This window comes from Engraulis encrasicolus, chromosome 7 (assembly GCF_034702125.1).
Source record: "Engraulis encrasicolus isolate BLACKSEA-1 chromosome 7, IST_EnEncr_1.0, whole genome shotgun sequence".
NCBI lineage: Eukaryota > Metazoa > Chordata > Actinopteri > Clupeiformes > Engraulidae > Engraulis > Engraulis encrasicolus.
Window position 1 is genome coordinate 34,649,513 of NC_085863.1, and position 16,226 is coordinate 34,665,738.

A 16,226-nucleotide genomic window follows, 5' to 3' on the forward strand; every position below is an offset into this window, starting at 1 on the left:
TTACAGTCAAGAGCGTGCCTATGGGGGCGGGAGAGCATAGAACAGTATCACATGATACGAATGACAAGCACCTCCTTTGTTCTGATAGGACATGAACCAATACATTCCCAACACAACAAATACAGTGTTTGGACTTTCATCGAGGTGAGATGATAGGTGAGTCATTTTTTACACACAGCATTGCACATTATACCTACTTCCCAAACTTGTGTGGCTGTTCAAAATATACTGTATAGAACGTTTCCTTGTTTGTATTGAAGTGGATCTACGGTAGCTCGCCTTTTTGAAAGTTATCACAAACTTTTGTCGAGCGAGCGATCGTGCGTCGCGGTGACATTTCATTGTAAGTTACGCGGCTGTTGCATTTTATGAAAGCCCAAACCCGAGCTTGGTCTGTCTGTCGTTGTAAAACAAATACAATGTGTTATAGGGATAGTGGTTAGTCGCCGTGTTGTGTTGAGCTCTACTTGACAGGGCAAGGCGAGCGAGCGAGTTATTTCCAAGTCAGCGTAACCAACCCACTGCTTAGTCACCATCTTTATTGCCACATTCTCTCTCACTCCTCAGTCCTCACTCACTCGCTTGCTCCCTCTCTCACTTGCTCCGTGTGTGTGTGTGTGTGTGTGTGTGTGTGTGTGTGTGTGTGTGTGTGTGTGTGTGTGTGTGTGTGTGTGTGTCACACACAGTCGCCGAACTCAGATCCAGTTGTAAACAGATTATAATCTACCCCTCTCCAAAGATCGTAGACCGATTTGTGTTTTAATAATTACACAGCAAATACAGCAATCTCAAAAACACACGTTACGCGTTTACTTCTCCACCACTGGTTAGGCAAGTAATTCCCGGGAAAGATCGAAAATGTAGCCACCAGAAAAGGGAGACAGGAAATTGCTTGTTCATCCTTTATCAGCAGAAGCGGGTGAGTCAGCACTCCACGATGTTGCGCCACAGTGCGCTGTGCATGACTTGACACCGCTTTATCACAGTCCATTTGCTCGACAAATACGGTTCTTACGGTAAGAACACGTTAATTGTTCAATTGGACTACTACACAAATAATCTCAATTTTAAAAAATGATCAAGTTTCATAACATTTGGATACAATTGTCTTTGTTTATGCGCCATCCAGTGGTTTTCATACTCAGTGGACTAGTCCGATATTCATTTTCAATGACCTGGGAGATTTTCTTTCCACTGTGTGTGCTGACTGAGTCGAAGTGTTTGTAACATGTAATATTTAGTATAACTCTGGAATTCAACACCTTTCTGTGTCGTTGCGCTGCAGCTTCTTGAACTGCCTAAGTAAACAGTGTCGTTTTGGGTTGTCAGTCAGCCCAATTGCCTAATGGCAATGCTTACACAATGTGGCCATATGGTTAATACTGCACTCTGTGTGTGTTATCTAAGGTGACGTTTGTTTAGTAGGCTATGTACTGTTTCACTCGTGCTGTTCATGTGTCCGATGGTTTCCCTGTCTTGTTTATGTTTGACAGACGTTTCCCACCATGTCTGTGGACAGTCCGCGATCGTCTGTGTTCACATTCCAGTCAGCGATTCACAGTGACCATGTGTTGCGCTGCCTCGACGAGCAACGGCGCAGGGACACGCTATGCGACGTGACGGTGGTGGTGGAGAGCAGAAGTTTCCGAGCCCACCGCGCGGTCCTGGCGTCATGCAGCGACTACTTCGGCGCCCGGTTCTCCAACCACGGAGAACCAGCGGCGGTCATCAGCTTACCTGATGAGGTGAGAAAGAGTTATTTATCACAATACAGATGGGCATGACAAGTCTGCTTCATCAATTAGGCCTGTCTTGCTTACTGCAGACAAAAGCATAGTGCTTTCACACTGCAAGTCAAACAAGATGTGCGTGTGTGTGTGTCTGCCTGCGTGCGCGTGTGTGTGTTCTGTTTACATTATACTGACTAGCTTTTTGGTGCTGAAGAACATACTGCTTATGAATCAAACAGGGGTGTTGTGTGATGTTCTTGTCTGTTTTCATTGTATTGATAATTATAAAACTATTGTATTATTATTGTATCATTATGTGTTCGTAATAGTTTAATCTGTTTTCCCCATAAAGATAACTGTGGAGGGATTTGAGCCTCTACTTCAGTTTGCCTACACGACAAAACTCCTCTTCACTAAAGAAAACATCCTGGAGATCCGCAGTTCCGCCGCAGTCCTGGGCTTCAAGAATCTGGACAACTCCTGTTTCGAATTCCTCATTCCAAAATTCTTCAACAATACCAACAATGCGCCGTGCGTTCCACGGAAGCCATGTTGCCGCAGGAGGAAGTGTCCACCACCAAAGGACTTCTTCACCTCTCAGAGCGCGGAGAGCGACGTGGACGCCGACAAACCCACCTCCCACCAGGCCACACTGGATGAAGAAGAAGATGAGGAGCAGCAAGAGCCGAACAACGCCACCTCCAAACTTCAGGAGCAGCCACCGTCACAGCAGCAGAGCAAGGACGATGCCAGGGACGGCAACGCCACTGGCCAGGACGCCAGCTCACCAACTGATTACTCTCTGCACTGCAAGTACCGCAAGTTCCAGAAGGCCTATCGGATGGAGTCCAGTGGCGGGGCGGAGACGTCCTCCATCATGTCCCCTGCCACCACAGCTGAGGACATGTGTCCCTGGACTGGCCTGGCCTGCACGCGCATGGAGGAGGACGAGGACGATGACACCAAGGACGAGGATGCCAAGGATTCAGAGGTGCCCACGTCTAGCAAATACATCCCTGCCGTGACAGAGAGTTGCACTGACACCTCGAGCACCCCGCTACCCAAACCTCCTCCTCACTCAGACTCAGAGCCCTCTGAGATGCAGTGTTGTGAGGACGCGTCTGGGTCGAGCTGTGGAGGGGCTGCTGCTTCTCCAAAAATAAAGATGGAGGATATGGCTGAGGAGATCTCAGACATGAGCTGTGAGGGGCCAGGAGCGATCGACATGAGGGCAGAGGACTCGGGCAAACCTACCCCAACTGAGACCCACCCTTCAGGTGGTGGTGGTGGTGGTGGTGGTGACATACTGCGGAGGAAGAAATGTTCTCGACCAACGAAAGACTCGCTTGCTTGCCTCGACACTGACATTGTCACCTCAGCCGATGGTGGTGACCGGCTGCGAGAACCACATAGCGAGCCAACTCAGGTGACAGCATCCGAGAGGAGCAGCATCGAGCAAGAGGTGGCAGAGCACCTAGCCAAGGGCTTCTGGCCCTCCGAAGCCACCCAGGCCTCCTCCAGCGGACCCTCTGTCCCCTTGGGGCACTGGCTCACGGGCATCATCCAGCGAGACTGCCCGTTCCTGCGGGACCTGGGAGCCGTGGGCGCGCACGTGCCCGCCAACGGTGGCGCGGAGGAGTCCGGCGGCGGCAGCAGCAGCGGCAGGGCCCAGGGGAGCCCGTACATCTCCTCGCAGAACTCGGGCGAGGAGGAGTCGGACAGCCTGGACACGGAAGGGGATAGCGAGTTCTACAGCAGCGAGAGAGCATGCGAGGTAAAGTAAATGGCTTCTGGTTATATTTCTCTTATTTCCCAATTGGCGTTGGCTGCGTCTCTTGGTGTGGGTTCAGACTTCCTGTTGTCTAGTCTGTGCTGTGCTGTGCTGTGCTGTTCTCACAAATGGCTGCTGGTGGTGGTGAGTCAATGGAGCCTCAAAAGAAGAAGTTTGTGAAGAGAGAGAGACAGTGAGGCACATTAATGTGCTTCTTTTTTCTATACTCTGTTGTGAAGTCCAACAACCGTAATAATGTGATAAACTGCATGCCAGTTACCTCAGAGGAAAGGTAGAGCAACTACACAATGTACACAAAAAACAACTCTATATTACGGTATACACGCGGTAGAGGTCTCTGTTATGGTATACAGCTGAGTCAATGGGCCTCAAAGAGGAAGTATGTGGAGAGAGAGATCAGTAATCTATTGTGTCTTTTGTCACAATCTATTGTGAACTCTTGTGGACACTTAGATGTGATTAAATGCCCACCAGCCCGTTACCTCAGACCTCAACTTTGACAGGAAAGATATATAGAGCAATGACATATGGTAGTGTGAAGAAGAAGTTTGTCTATGTCAAACAATACATATTAGGTGCCTAGAAACATCTTTAATGATACGTGGTTTGACCTGAAAACTTTGTGTATATTAGTGTCCATGTGCTTTGTAATTTTTCTAAAGTATTTCGGGGGGCTTTTTCTGCCTTCAATTTCACAGGACACTCAACATGCGACAGGAAAGTAGTGGAGGGAGAGAGAGTAGAACTAAAAATTTAAAACACTTGGTTGCACAGGTGCTTTAAGCAGTGTGCTATAGTGCCCCAGCACACCCCTTGTATGTTGTTTTACTTGACTTGACAAAAAGTGACAGGCAACAGAGTTATGCAGTTGAAGATTAAATGTTTCTTTTTTTGCTTGCTGCTAGTAGTTGTTCCTGTTTGGCATGAGCAGGCCTTTAGTAGTTTAATTTTAAAGTGAGCGGACATTGCTGATTGCTGTAAGTTGCTTTTTACCATGCTGTTGGTTAAACATTGACCGAGGCTCGCTGATGTGTGACACTTTGCTGCAGCAGAGACTTTGTTGCAAGTATGGAGTCTTTTCATGGCAGATCATACAGTCTATTGCCAAAGCATTTAAGGGAGCCTACAAAAACAAAACAAAAACAAGACAAATCATGTAATGTAGACGGTGTATGTGTACCCATTTAACTTTTCATTCCAATGCAATTCATATACAGTCAGGGCCGCTGACAGCTTTTTCTGGGCCCAGGACAAAGTCATCTGAAAGGGCCCCCTATCCAATACATACAATGTAATTGGGACCCAATTCTGGGGCCCCTGTCTCTCTGACCCCGGACAACATACCTGTTTGTCCCCCCTGTCGGCGGGCTTGTATACAGTACATGTCTCTGTATAAGAATCCTATGCACATGTAGTAATCACACATATATCTGTTGTGTTGTGTCTTGACTGTTGGCTGTCAGCTCCCATTCCATTGTTATTGCATTACAAGGAATTCCCTACACCTGTAATATTCACATATGTAACATCGCTGTGCGGCAGAAACCTCATATCTCAAAAATATAAACCAGTACAGTTGCTAAGTTTCCATGAGTACATGAGTTCTAGAACTGTAAAATGTTTATGTTTAAACCCCACTTTTAATTATGAAATGTTTATTTATTTAGAAAAAAAGTGGTTTTGAAAAAATAATTTAAGATATAACAGAAAGTGGAGATACAAGGTTTCTGCCGGTCAGTAATATGTAATAACAAATGTGTTATTCTGTGATTATATGTAATAACATATGTGTTTTTCTGTGACTATATGTAATAATGACATATGTCTTTTCTTGCTGTTGGTCCTTAGCTTCCCTTCTCGGTGGAGCGGATCGCGTCCCTGAGCCGTAACGACTTCCAGCAGATGCTGAAGCACCATGAATTTACGCGTGAGCAGCTGGACTTCGTCCACGACGTCAGGCGGCGCAGCAAGAACCGCATCGCCGCCCGCCGATGTCGCAAGCGGAAACTGGACTGCATCCACAACCTGGAGAGCGAGATCGAGAAACTGGTAGGCACAACTCGATGATGCTTTGTTTTCTATTCTGCTGCTGCTGCCAGAAACAAAAACAAAACCAAAACCAAAAACTTTTAGTCCAAACTCCAAAGAGTTTAGTTGTAAGCACATGGATTCTTCTCAGAGCTTGTCATGTGACTCCTCTATGAAGTGGAGAGTTCTTGAGAAGTATAACTTCTAGTGCATGGTACCGTGCTGCCGCACTACTTACCCTTAGGTCACCGTTTGGGGCTGCCCCTTTGCACGGGTGAGGCATAAATGCAATTTTGTTGTGCACAGTGTGCACTTGCGTGCTGTGGAGTTCTGTATAACTACTACTGTAGTCCAGTCATGGGGAAGTGGTTAGTGCATTGACTCCCGACCCGTCAGGTTGGTGGTGGGGGGAGTAATCAACCATTGCTCTCCCCCATTCCATGACTGAGGTACCCTGAGCTCGATGCCGTCCCATTGCACTGCTCCCTTGGGACGACATTTGGGACTGCACAGGTGAGGCATAAATGCAATTTCATCATATGCAGTGTCCACTTGTGTGCTATGGAGTTCTGTATCACAATGACAGTGGGAGTTTCCTGGGTGGGCTTTCACTTTAGTGTTCCTCTTACATGAACAAGACAACAGATGAAGCTCCACGGATGAGGAATCAAAAGTCTATCAAGCTCCAAGTAGAAGTTCGGTTGCTTACAAATAAACTCTTAGGATAACATCACCTAGATGAATGACAATTTTCACAGACAAAACAACTCACTTTCAGGGTGAAAAGTCCTCCTCTCAGAGATATTGTTATCAAAATCAGATCTTTCCACGTGAAGGAATTTAACAGCATTAAAAGTGTTACTCAAAGATATGAAACTCAAAAACAATTAAAAAAGTATGTTAAAAAAAAAAAGATATGAAACTCCTATGCACAGCCAGTTTCCAGGTGCTGGTGAAGTTCAGTCATCAGTAATCCACGGGAAACAAGAAGAATCACTGAACACTGGTGGATTTAATTTTGCTGCTTTTTCATTTGGTGATTTTTAAAGGGACACTGTGTGAGATTTTTAGTTGTTTATTTTCAGAATTCATGCTGCCCATTCACTAATGTTACCTTTTTCATGAATAATTACCACCAGCATCAAATTTTAAGTATTCATTATGACTGGAAAAATGGCACTTTTCATACATGAAAACGGGGATCTTCTCCATGGTCCGCCATTTTGAATTTCCAAAAATAGCCATTTTTATCTGCAAAAATGACTGTACTTGGACCATACTAGAAAATATTTGTTTATTACTTAGTAAACTTTCATGTAAAGATGATGCAGATTTCAATGCAAATTTGGCAATATGCAGCCCAGTTTCAATGAGCAGCATAGTTGCAGTACCTTTTTTGACCATTTCCTGCACAGTGTCCCTTTAAATATATGTTCACTAAATTAAAAAGCATCAAAATGAAGTGCACCAGTGTGTGCTGACTCTCCTTAACATTAAGTGTGTTGTCTGTGCTAATTACTTGTTATCTCGCTACTTGTTTTTGACTGGGCACTTGTGTTGTGGACTACTTGACCCTGTACAGAGGACGGAGAAGGACAAGCTGACGACGGAGCGGGACCGTCTGAATCAGCAGCGTCTGCTGACGTGGCAGAGCTTCTCGGGCCTGTACGAGAAGGTGTGCAGCGAGGCCGCCCTCCGACCGGAGCAGCTGCAGGTGCTGGCTAAGTACTCCCCGTCCTCCTGCCCGCTCTTCGCCCTGCTCTCCCCTCTCAAGTCCTTCATGGCTCAGTCTCACGCACCACTCGAGCTCCAGGACTCGACCTCGGCCTCCACCTCCTCCATCTCTTGTCTAGGGCTCTCGAGTGGTCAGGACAGCTGCGGTGAGCCCTCCACCAGTTTTGCCATGGAGGGTATATTGGGCGAGGCACAGGCCTCAGGACCTCAGGTGCTTGCTCCCCTAAGCTCCTCCGGCTCGTCCGCCTCCTCTAGAAAAGGTTTAAAGTCCTCCTCTTCCTCATCCTCATCCTCATCTTCCTCCTCCTTCTTTGGACTTGGTGCCTTCGCGAGTATGCGCCCTGAGCCTGTGAGCAAACTCATCTCAGACAAGTAGCCGCGCACACTGCCCTCTGTCTACGCTTGGTGATGACAGAATGGGACTCAGGCATACAGTAGTATGATAAACTCAAGTCTTTTTTGCCGGAGCATGTGTTTTACTTAAAAGGAGTCTTCCCCAACAGGCTGCAATAAAGTCCTATGCAGCTGACTGTCATACTATACTATGTGTGAGTCCTGTGTGCTAGATCACTCTGCATTTTCTTACGACTACTGTACCTGAACTACAGGACTTGTAGCCTACATGAGGTGCAACTCACTTTTTTGAAACTTCCCTGTCGACATTTGACAGAAATAAGCAAGACTTCAGTACATCAGAATGCTGTCGCCAGCTGGAAAAATTGGTGATTTTTTATTTTTGTATATTTGCATTACCTTGACGATATGGCACGGCATTTGTCATGAAGAATTTATATCACTACCACGGGGTTTAGATGTTGTTGGTTTTTTTTGTCACACTCATTCATTCTGTACATGGTGTTTGTCCCAGTTTTAGGTGATTTTTATATAAATGGAAAATTCTGCAGTGAATGGTACTGAGACACAAAGTGTGTGTGTGTGTGTGTGTGTGTGTGTGTGTGTGTGTGTGTGTGTGTGTGTGTGTGTGTGTGTGTGTGTGTGTGTGTGTGTGTGTGTGTGTGTGTGTGTGTGTGTGTGTTTGTGTACTTGTACGTTTACGTGTATGTGTATGTGTATGCGTATGCGTATGTGTATGTGTTTGCGTATGTGTGCAGGGACAGACAAGCTGGATTGAGAAAGTAAAACTCCTGCCAGCACCTCTAAGCACAGGTGATTTCACTAATAGCTCATCAGCATGGGTGTGGTAAATTTGGTTCAAACAGGTTCATTGAGTTGGCAGGAACAATTTTGTGGCCAGGTTTTAAACCCGTTGAACCCAGGATGTCCACCCCTGTGTGTGTGTGTGTGTGTGTGTGTGCGTGCGTGCATGCGTGTGTGTTCATATCCATGAGCGTACGTGAGCGTTTTCTGATCATGTTCCTATCACTTCCTATCACCCCATTAACTTATCATTTGGCATGGGTTTGATCATGACTATCAGTGTTTAGGAAGGGGACTAGGAGGAGGTGATCTGTGAACTGCATCTGCCATGTCGTGTCGCACTCATTGACGGGACTTTGTCCCATAGACGTATTGCATCTATAATCTTTTTTATACGTCAATGATTTGTACCTCGATGACCTCTCCTCCATGTTGGCTACATGTAGTTGACAGCCTTGCACAGGCCCAAAGACCAAGTCATCTGAAAGGGCCCCCCACACAACACATGCAATGTAATGAGGACCCCCTTGGGCACCCCTTTTTTCCCCTGGGCCTGGGACAACTGACCCCTTTGTTGGCTTCCTTGGCTCCAGTTTCCTCGACACCGGACATTGACAGTTTCTGCATGATGCATATCATTTCTCAGGGGCAAAAGTTGAACAAAATAATTATCTTGCAAGCCTGACAGTCTTCTGGAAAACACGACTTGTAATTGACTAAGTGCAACATTAGCAACATCACTCATGTTGTTTTGAGGTGTGTGCTGGTTGCTCTTGCAAAGACCAAATTTAGGTGTGTTTGGGCCTTTGTCATAGTCACCTACTGTGCTTGTTGGTGTGGGTATGTTGATAATATGTGAATGTATTGGTCCTGGGTAATGCTAAAATGTCTGATGTTTCTAAGAAACTGGTACTTGACCTTAATTCAGAGAAATACCTTTCCACTTTGCCAAGAGGAGCAAAGTTCAAACCAAACCTAATACATTGGTGCTGTAAAACAATCTGTTTAAAACAGGTTGCTGTTTTGTTTTGTTAACTAATCACTCTTAATCTTTTGTATATTGTAATCTGTTTGTTTTTTTGTTGTTCATTTTCCACTGTTCAAATTGTTTGTTTGTGCCTGCGTGTTGGGTCCAAATATTAAATCTTCCATTGCAAGGCACAATAACAAAGTGAATGAATAAACTGATCAAAGTCTTAATATGAGCTTATTACTTAACTTACAGCAATACACTAGTGGGGTTGTGTGTGAAATGCATTAGAGACTCGATGTTCAGTCTCAAATGTGTTACAAGTTACAAATGTGGCATTTAAACAAGCTTATTATACATATTGACGTGGTATAAAATTTCAATTAGAATCGAAATGGGAAATGGCTTTGGCAATGCAAATGGTTTAACTTTTCATTGGAAGAATGGTATGCACTACAAGGCTACATTACATTACACTTTGCTGACACTTTTATTTTAAGTGACTTAGTGTATTGGTTACAGTACCTGAAGCAGTGTGGGGTTAGATGCCTTGCTCAATGGCACCTCAGCTATTGAGTGAGAGAGAGTGAAAAGATGGGATTTGAACCTGCTACACTCTGATCTAAAGCCCACCTCCTTAACCGCTGGGACACGGCTGCCCCAATTTTTGTGCTGTTATGAGGAGGGAAAGACCAAAGACAAGAAAGCTAGTTTGTGGTTAACAATATCACTAGATATCCCAATTAACTGACCTGTGAAATAGCATGAAGAGCATGGGCATGTGAAGCTATGTGTATGTCCTATCATGGTTTCAGTTCTTTAATTAGCAGCAAGTCTTGTGTGAATGTTTCTCTTTCAGGAGATACAGGCGAATCAGTTGCCGCTTTATGGCTGGTTTGAATCTTGTGTGGTTGGACATTCATTGGGATTATGAACCTATACCCAGAGTAAACCTGAGTATGTGTTTATGTTTGTTGTTTGTCTCTGTGTTTGGGTTTATCCACTGCGAGACTTCAATGTGGGCAGCAAGGGTCGAAGTTGTGGGCAGTGGGGACTTCGACTTGATTTATCCGTTATTCCTGTCAGAAAGAGTGCCAAGTGGGCAACAAGGGTGAGATGGGAGCAGAGGGCACTTTATTGTTTAGACACCTCTGTCAATGGGTGAAGCCTACCCATTCTTCCGGCAAGAATGACTATGCAGACAGCAAGGGTGAGATTGGATCGGTGAGAACTTTGGTGTAGCCTTTCTCTCTGTCAACTGGGTTTTTGTGCACTGTTCTTGAGGGGAGCACTGTGTGGGTAGCAAGTGCAAGATTGGGGCAGTGGGCGCCTGTGTGTATCTCTGTCAAAGGAGTTGTATGCGGGTACCAAGGGCAATAGCAGTGAGTACTAGTATGTAGTGTAATACCAGAGAAATGGGTAAGCGGATAGGGCGTCAGACTTGTATCCCAAAGGTTGTCGGTTTGACGCCCGACATGCCAGGTTGGTGGGGGCGTAATAATCCAATTCTTCTCCCCCATCCTCCTCCATGACTGAGGTACCCCGAGCCTAGTACCATCCCGCCTCACTGCTCCTTTGGGGCACCTTTGGTGGTTGCCCCTGTGCATGGGTGATGCAAAAATGCAATTTTGTTGTGTGCAGTGTGTGCTTGTGTGCTGTGGAGTGCTGTGTCACAATGACATTGGAAGTTGGGAGTTTCCCTGGTGGCCTTTCACTTTCAGTATAAAAGTCAATAGTCATTGTGCACGAGCACTCAATAACAGGTGCAGGTGTGAGGCAGGAAGACTTGATCAAATATGAAAGTTCAGAAAACACAGCACACTGCTTTATGTTCCTTTTTTCTTATTTTTCTTATTTTTTTTTCTTATTTTAGCGAAGAAGTTGCTTTGATGTTACTTACATGTATCATTGGGTTTATCCATGTGGGCAGCTAAAGCGATATTGGGGACAGTGACCACGTTGTTGTAACCTCCTCTGTCAGGGGTACTCTGGGGTTAGCAAAGGCCAGGTTGGTGCATGCGGGCACTTTAAAGTGTAACCAGTCATTGGCTTTATCTTAAAGGGCAACTCCTGCCAATTTCAATGTGCTGTTGTATTGCTTCCGCTACCCTTGACTTGTCAGTACACGGTGACGCCGCTGTTTTTGGCCCAGCCCTTTCCGAGATATGAGCTTTTTTTAAAAAAATGAGTATAGGCCTACTCCAAATATTTTCCCAAAAGGTATCGCTGTTTGCTAGCTGTCTGCTGATGTTGCATAACCTTTTGGATGTTTTTGGGAATAAATAAAAATGTTTTTTTGAAATGTAAACAAAAGTTGCCCCCATTAGAATAGCTCATATCTTGGAAAGGGCTGAGCCAAAAAATGCAGTGTCACCGTGTACTGACAAGTCAAGGGTAGCGTGAGCAATACAACAGCACATTGAACTTGGCAGGAGTTGCCCTTCAAAGGACCAGTTCAGTCAATTTCAACATGCAGTTGTAATGCTCACACTACCCTGGACTTGTCAGTACCTGAGATTTTTTTTTCTTCTTCTTCAGCCGTTTCCGAGATCCTAGTCATTGTAATGGGGGCAGCGCTTTGTTTACATTTAAAAAAAACACTTTTATGTATTCTCAAAAACATCCAAAAGGTTATAAAACATCAGCAGACAGCTAGCAAACAGCGGTACCTTTTTGAAAAATATTTTGAGTAGGCCTATGTAAAAAAATAAAAAGGAAACAAACGCTGCCCCCATTTGAACTGCTCATATCTCAGAAAGGGCTGAGCCGAAAAATGTGGCATCACCGGGTATTGACAAGTCAAGGGTAGCGTGAGCAATACAACAGCATATTGAAATTGACTGAACTGGTCCTTTAAGCTAGTCCTGCTAGAAGGGGTGCTCAATGTTGGCAGCAAGGGTCGAGCTGCGGCAGTCAGTGGGGCACTTTGACCATGGCGGCATACTGTAGCCTTTGAGTGCATTCCAATATGCGGTCTTCCGTCCTCCCTTGCTCGCTTGCCTAATTGTGACATCATGATGACGTCACCGACAACAGAAAATTCTAATGTCATTTCATTTGCAATCGGGATGGTGAATGAAAAACAGTTCCCCAAAAGCGGAGAAACTATTGTTTTCTCCATGGAGGCGGGGCCAGGAGGCAGGGCGAGGCCACAGCACAAGTGGAGGACGGCAGGCCGCATATTGGAATGCACTCTATCTGTCTGATTAATCGACTACTTCTGAGAGAAGGATTTCTTAATGGGCAGCATGTGGCTGTGGGCACTTGTGTTTGGCTCTCTCTGCCATAGGGTTTATCCATGTGAGCAGCAAGGGCAGGATTTGGGGCAATGGTCACCTCTTATCAGGACCGTTTTAAGACACTGTGTTGCCCCCCTGGCACTACACCTTGCAAGTGCCCCCTTTATGAACAATATTAATGAAGCTTCTGTCATGTGGTGCCCCCTAACTGGCTATAAATGGTTGGTGCCCCTGGGCACTGTGCCACTGGCCCTTATGCATTGTCCGGCCCTGCTCTTGTGTGGGCAGTTCTGTCATTGGGTTTATCCTGCCTGAGGGACTACTGTGAGGGCAGCAAGGGTGAGGTGGTGACCTGAGGTGGTGACCTTGCTCCACGAACACGAACATCTGGAGCTACGCCACATGTATAGGTCTGCAAAGGCGTGGATTTATCAAAAAGTTCTTGCATGTCATTGCGGAAACATTTGTCTGAGATTTTTAATGAGGTGCTACTTAACTACTCACAGTTGAAATTACAGAATCAATGTCATTGAGTGAGTCCATGTGATCAGCCATTCTTGTCTGAAACAACTGTCACTTTTCATTCATTTTTCCCATCTCCACTATGCATACACTTTGATTACGTCACATCTCTGAAAATCCCACGATACTGATTGGTTCTACTGAATTTTGGTTTGGGAGCAGGGATATATAAAATTACGTTAATGGTTGTAATATAATAGATCATCATGCAGCTATGCAGTTGAGGCTTATTTTGTTCGGCTATACTTTTTCTGCCAACCTGCCGCAGACCCCCTAGCATCCCTTCACGGCCCCCCAGAGGTCCCCAGTGGCCCTCAATTTGGAAACTACTGTCCGAGTCTCCGTCAAGCAGTTCTATGTGGGCAGCAGAGGCAATAGACGTGGGCACTAGTGCGTAGCCTATAGCTATCATTGTGTTTGTCCATGCAGGTAGCAAGGGCCGGGTGGGGGCAGAGGACACTTTGCTGTGTAGATAGCTCTCCTCTGAAGGGCCGCTGACAGCTTTTTCTGGGCCGAGGACAAAGTCATCTGAAAAGGCCCCCTACTCAATACATACAATGTAATGGGGACGCAATTCTGCCTCCCCTATCGCCCGGGACAACTACATTTTTGTCCCCCCTTGTCGGCGGACCTTCTCTGTCACTGGTTTCATCAACTATTCCTGCAAGAAGGACTTCTGTTGGGGTTAGCGAGGGTCGAGGTGCGTCAATCAGCAGGCACTTTTGATATGTAGTCAGTCTGTCTGTCAGTGGGTTAATCCAGACTATTCCTATGAGAAGGGCTTCTGTGAAGTTGGCAAGGGCGAGATGGGGGCAGTGGGCACTTGTGAGTAGCCTATCTCTGTTAAGCAGTTCTATATGGACAGCAAGGGCGAGGTTAGGGCAGTGGGGTACTTGTGTTAAGTTTATCTCTTGTCATTGGGTGTATTCATATGGGCTGCAAGGGGTTGATGCTGATGAGGGGGGATTGCGGCCACTTGTGTGTGTGGGCAGCAAGGGCAAAGTCAGGGGCAGTGGGAACTTGTGTGTAGCCCAGGGCCGGCGCTAGGCATAGGCAGACGAGGCGGTTGCCTAGGGCAGTGTTTCCCAACCTTTTTTGTCTTGCGTACCCCCTAAGCCTTTTTGTCATGTCATAAGTACCCCCTCACTCATGCTTCTGTATCTCTTCCTCTATCACAGTGTGTTCCATACATGTGTTATCATTACATTACACTTTCCCCACGTACCCCCTGTAGTGTGATCGCGTACCCCTAGTGGTACACGTACCCCTGGTTGGGAAACACTCGTCTAGGGCACCAAATGTCTTGGGGGCGCCAAGTCCCACAGAATTAAAACATTAAGCGAAATAAAGCATTGAGTTTCATATTGACAATTATAATTCATGGGCACTCAGTAGGCCTACATATATGTATACAATATCATAGATGTATCCATCATAGATAGTATCAGCTGTGCTGGATCAGATGAAGGCTATGACACTATGTTTAGAGTATTAGTAGAGTAGAGTAACTTTATTGATCCCCAGGGGGAAATTCAGGTATCCAGTAGCTTAAATAAATACATAAATACACAAATACACAAATGCCCACATGGACATTTCAAGACACAAATAACACAGGAATAGTCAGGGAGGGGAAAATAAAATAAAATAGTAAAATAGTAAATGTGCAAAAAGACATTCTGTGAGTTGGGATAGACCAATGCAGAAAACATACTCTGTCAGTTAAGGTAGACAATCTTAACATGACCTGAAACAAGTGATGGATACATCTAAAATATTGTATAGTATGTAGAAGTAGGCAGTGTACAGAGTATGATAGGGGTGGAAAATTCTCACAATGCCAATACACAATGCCAATACACATGCCAATTTCTAATTCCACCGAAAGCAAAGACAGGTGCTCACCTTGGGCACCAAATTGACTGGAACCGGCCCTGGTGTAGCCTATCTCTATCATTGGGTTTAAGTATGTGGACACCAAGGGCAAGGTAGGGGGCAGTGGGCACTTGTGTGTGTGTATGCATGTGTGTGTGTGTGTATGCACATGTGTGTGTGTGTGTGTGTGTGTGTGTGTGTGTGTGTGTGTGTGTGTGTGTGTGTGTGTGTGTGTGTGCGTGTGTGCGTGCGTGTGTGCGTGTGCGTGTGCGCGTGCGCGTGCGCGTGCGCGTGTGTGTGTGTGTGTGTGTGTGTGTGTGTTTGTGTGTGTGTGTGTGCGTGTGCGTGTGCGTGTGCGTGTGCGTGTGCGTGTGCGTGTGCGTGTGTGTGTGTGTACCGTACTGTGTGTGTGCGTGTGTGTGTACTGGTTTGTTTACATGGGGAAAGTGCTGCATCTGGCAGGTGAGCTGCAGCCTTATCGTGCAACCGGCCACGCTGATAAGTCTGTTTGCTCAGCAGGGGAACAGTTTCGCCTGCTGCGTTCGGCTTTGCCATATCCTCGGCAGTAAAGTTCTCTGTCTACCATGGAGACGTGGGAAAACTTTTGACCTCTCTCGAAACGTACAGTTTTACTTAAAGTGGGAAATCTTGAAATGTTATGTCTTGCAGCTAGGGAAATTAAATCCATAGTCTATAATGCTATTAAGCTTTGTGGGTGTATGGTTGCCAGAATAGATATACATATGAATTAACGTATGGAGATTTAGATTCATACATATGGATATATGTAAATAACGCAAATTTGTCTGCACATTTTAGTTTAAGATTTGCAGTTGCCAAGGGGCAACAGTATTTGAAGAGTTCAGATGCAAAAACCTCTAAGTGCATTTGTGATGACTTTACAAAAAAACAGACTGTATTTTAAAAAATCAGTCCATCTCATTTAGTTTGGGCTGAACTTGTTGTCCTTGAGAATAACATTTAAGTGTTTTTTTTTTAAAAATGTTTTACTGTGATCACTGAAAGAAAATATGGTTAGCAATGGGTTTTTAAAAAAAAAACATTTTTTTGTAATGGCCTTTATAGATGGTTTACATCTGTACTCTGTACTCGTTTGGTACGTGGCTGGATGCTTACTATAAGTGGTCACCAGAGGGCAGTATGTAGCAGAGAATGTG

General features: G+C 45.4%; 1 protein-coding gene across 1 annotated transcript; it reads left to right on the forward strand.

Annotated features, from left to right (window-relative positions):
- The first annotated feature begins 681 nt into the window (after positions 1–681).
- On the forward strand, positions 682–7,826 carry bach1b (BTB and CNC homology 1, basic leucine zipper transcription factor 1 b). The gene is made up of 5 exons (XM_063203306.1): positions 682–1,016; positions 1,494–1,745; positions 2,083–3,504; positions 5,371–5,571; positions 7,133–7,826. The coding sequence occupies exons 2-5, from the start codon at positions 1,506–1,508 to the stop codon at positions 7,658–7,660; spliced, it is 2,391 nt and encodes a 796-aa protein (XP_063059376.1). The 5' UTR covers positions 682–1,016; positions 1,494–1,505; the 3' UTR covers positions 7,661–7,826.
- Positions 7,827–16,226: the final 8,400 nt, after the last annotated feature.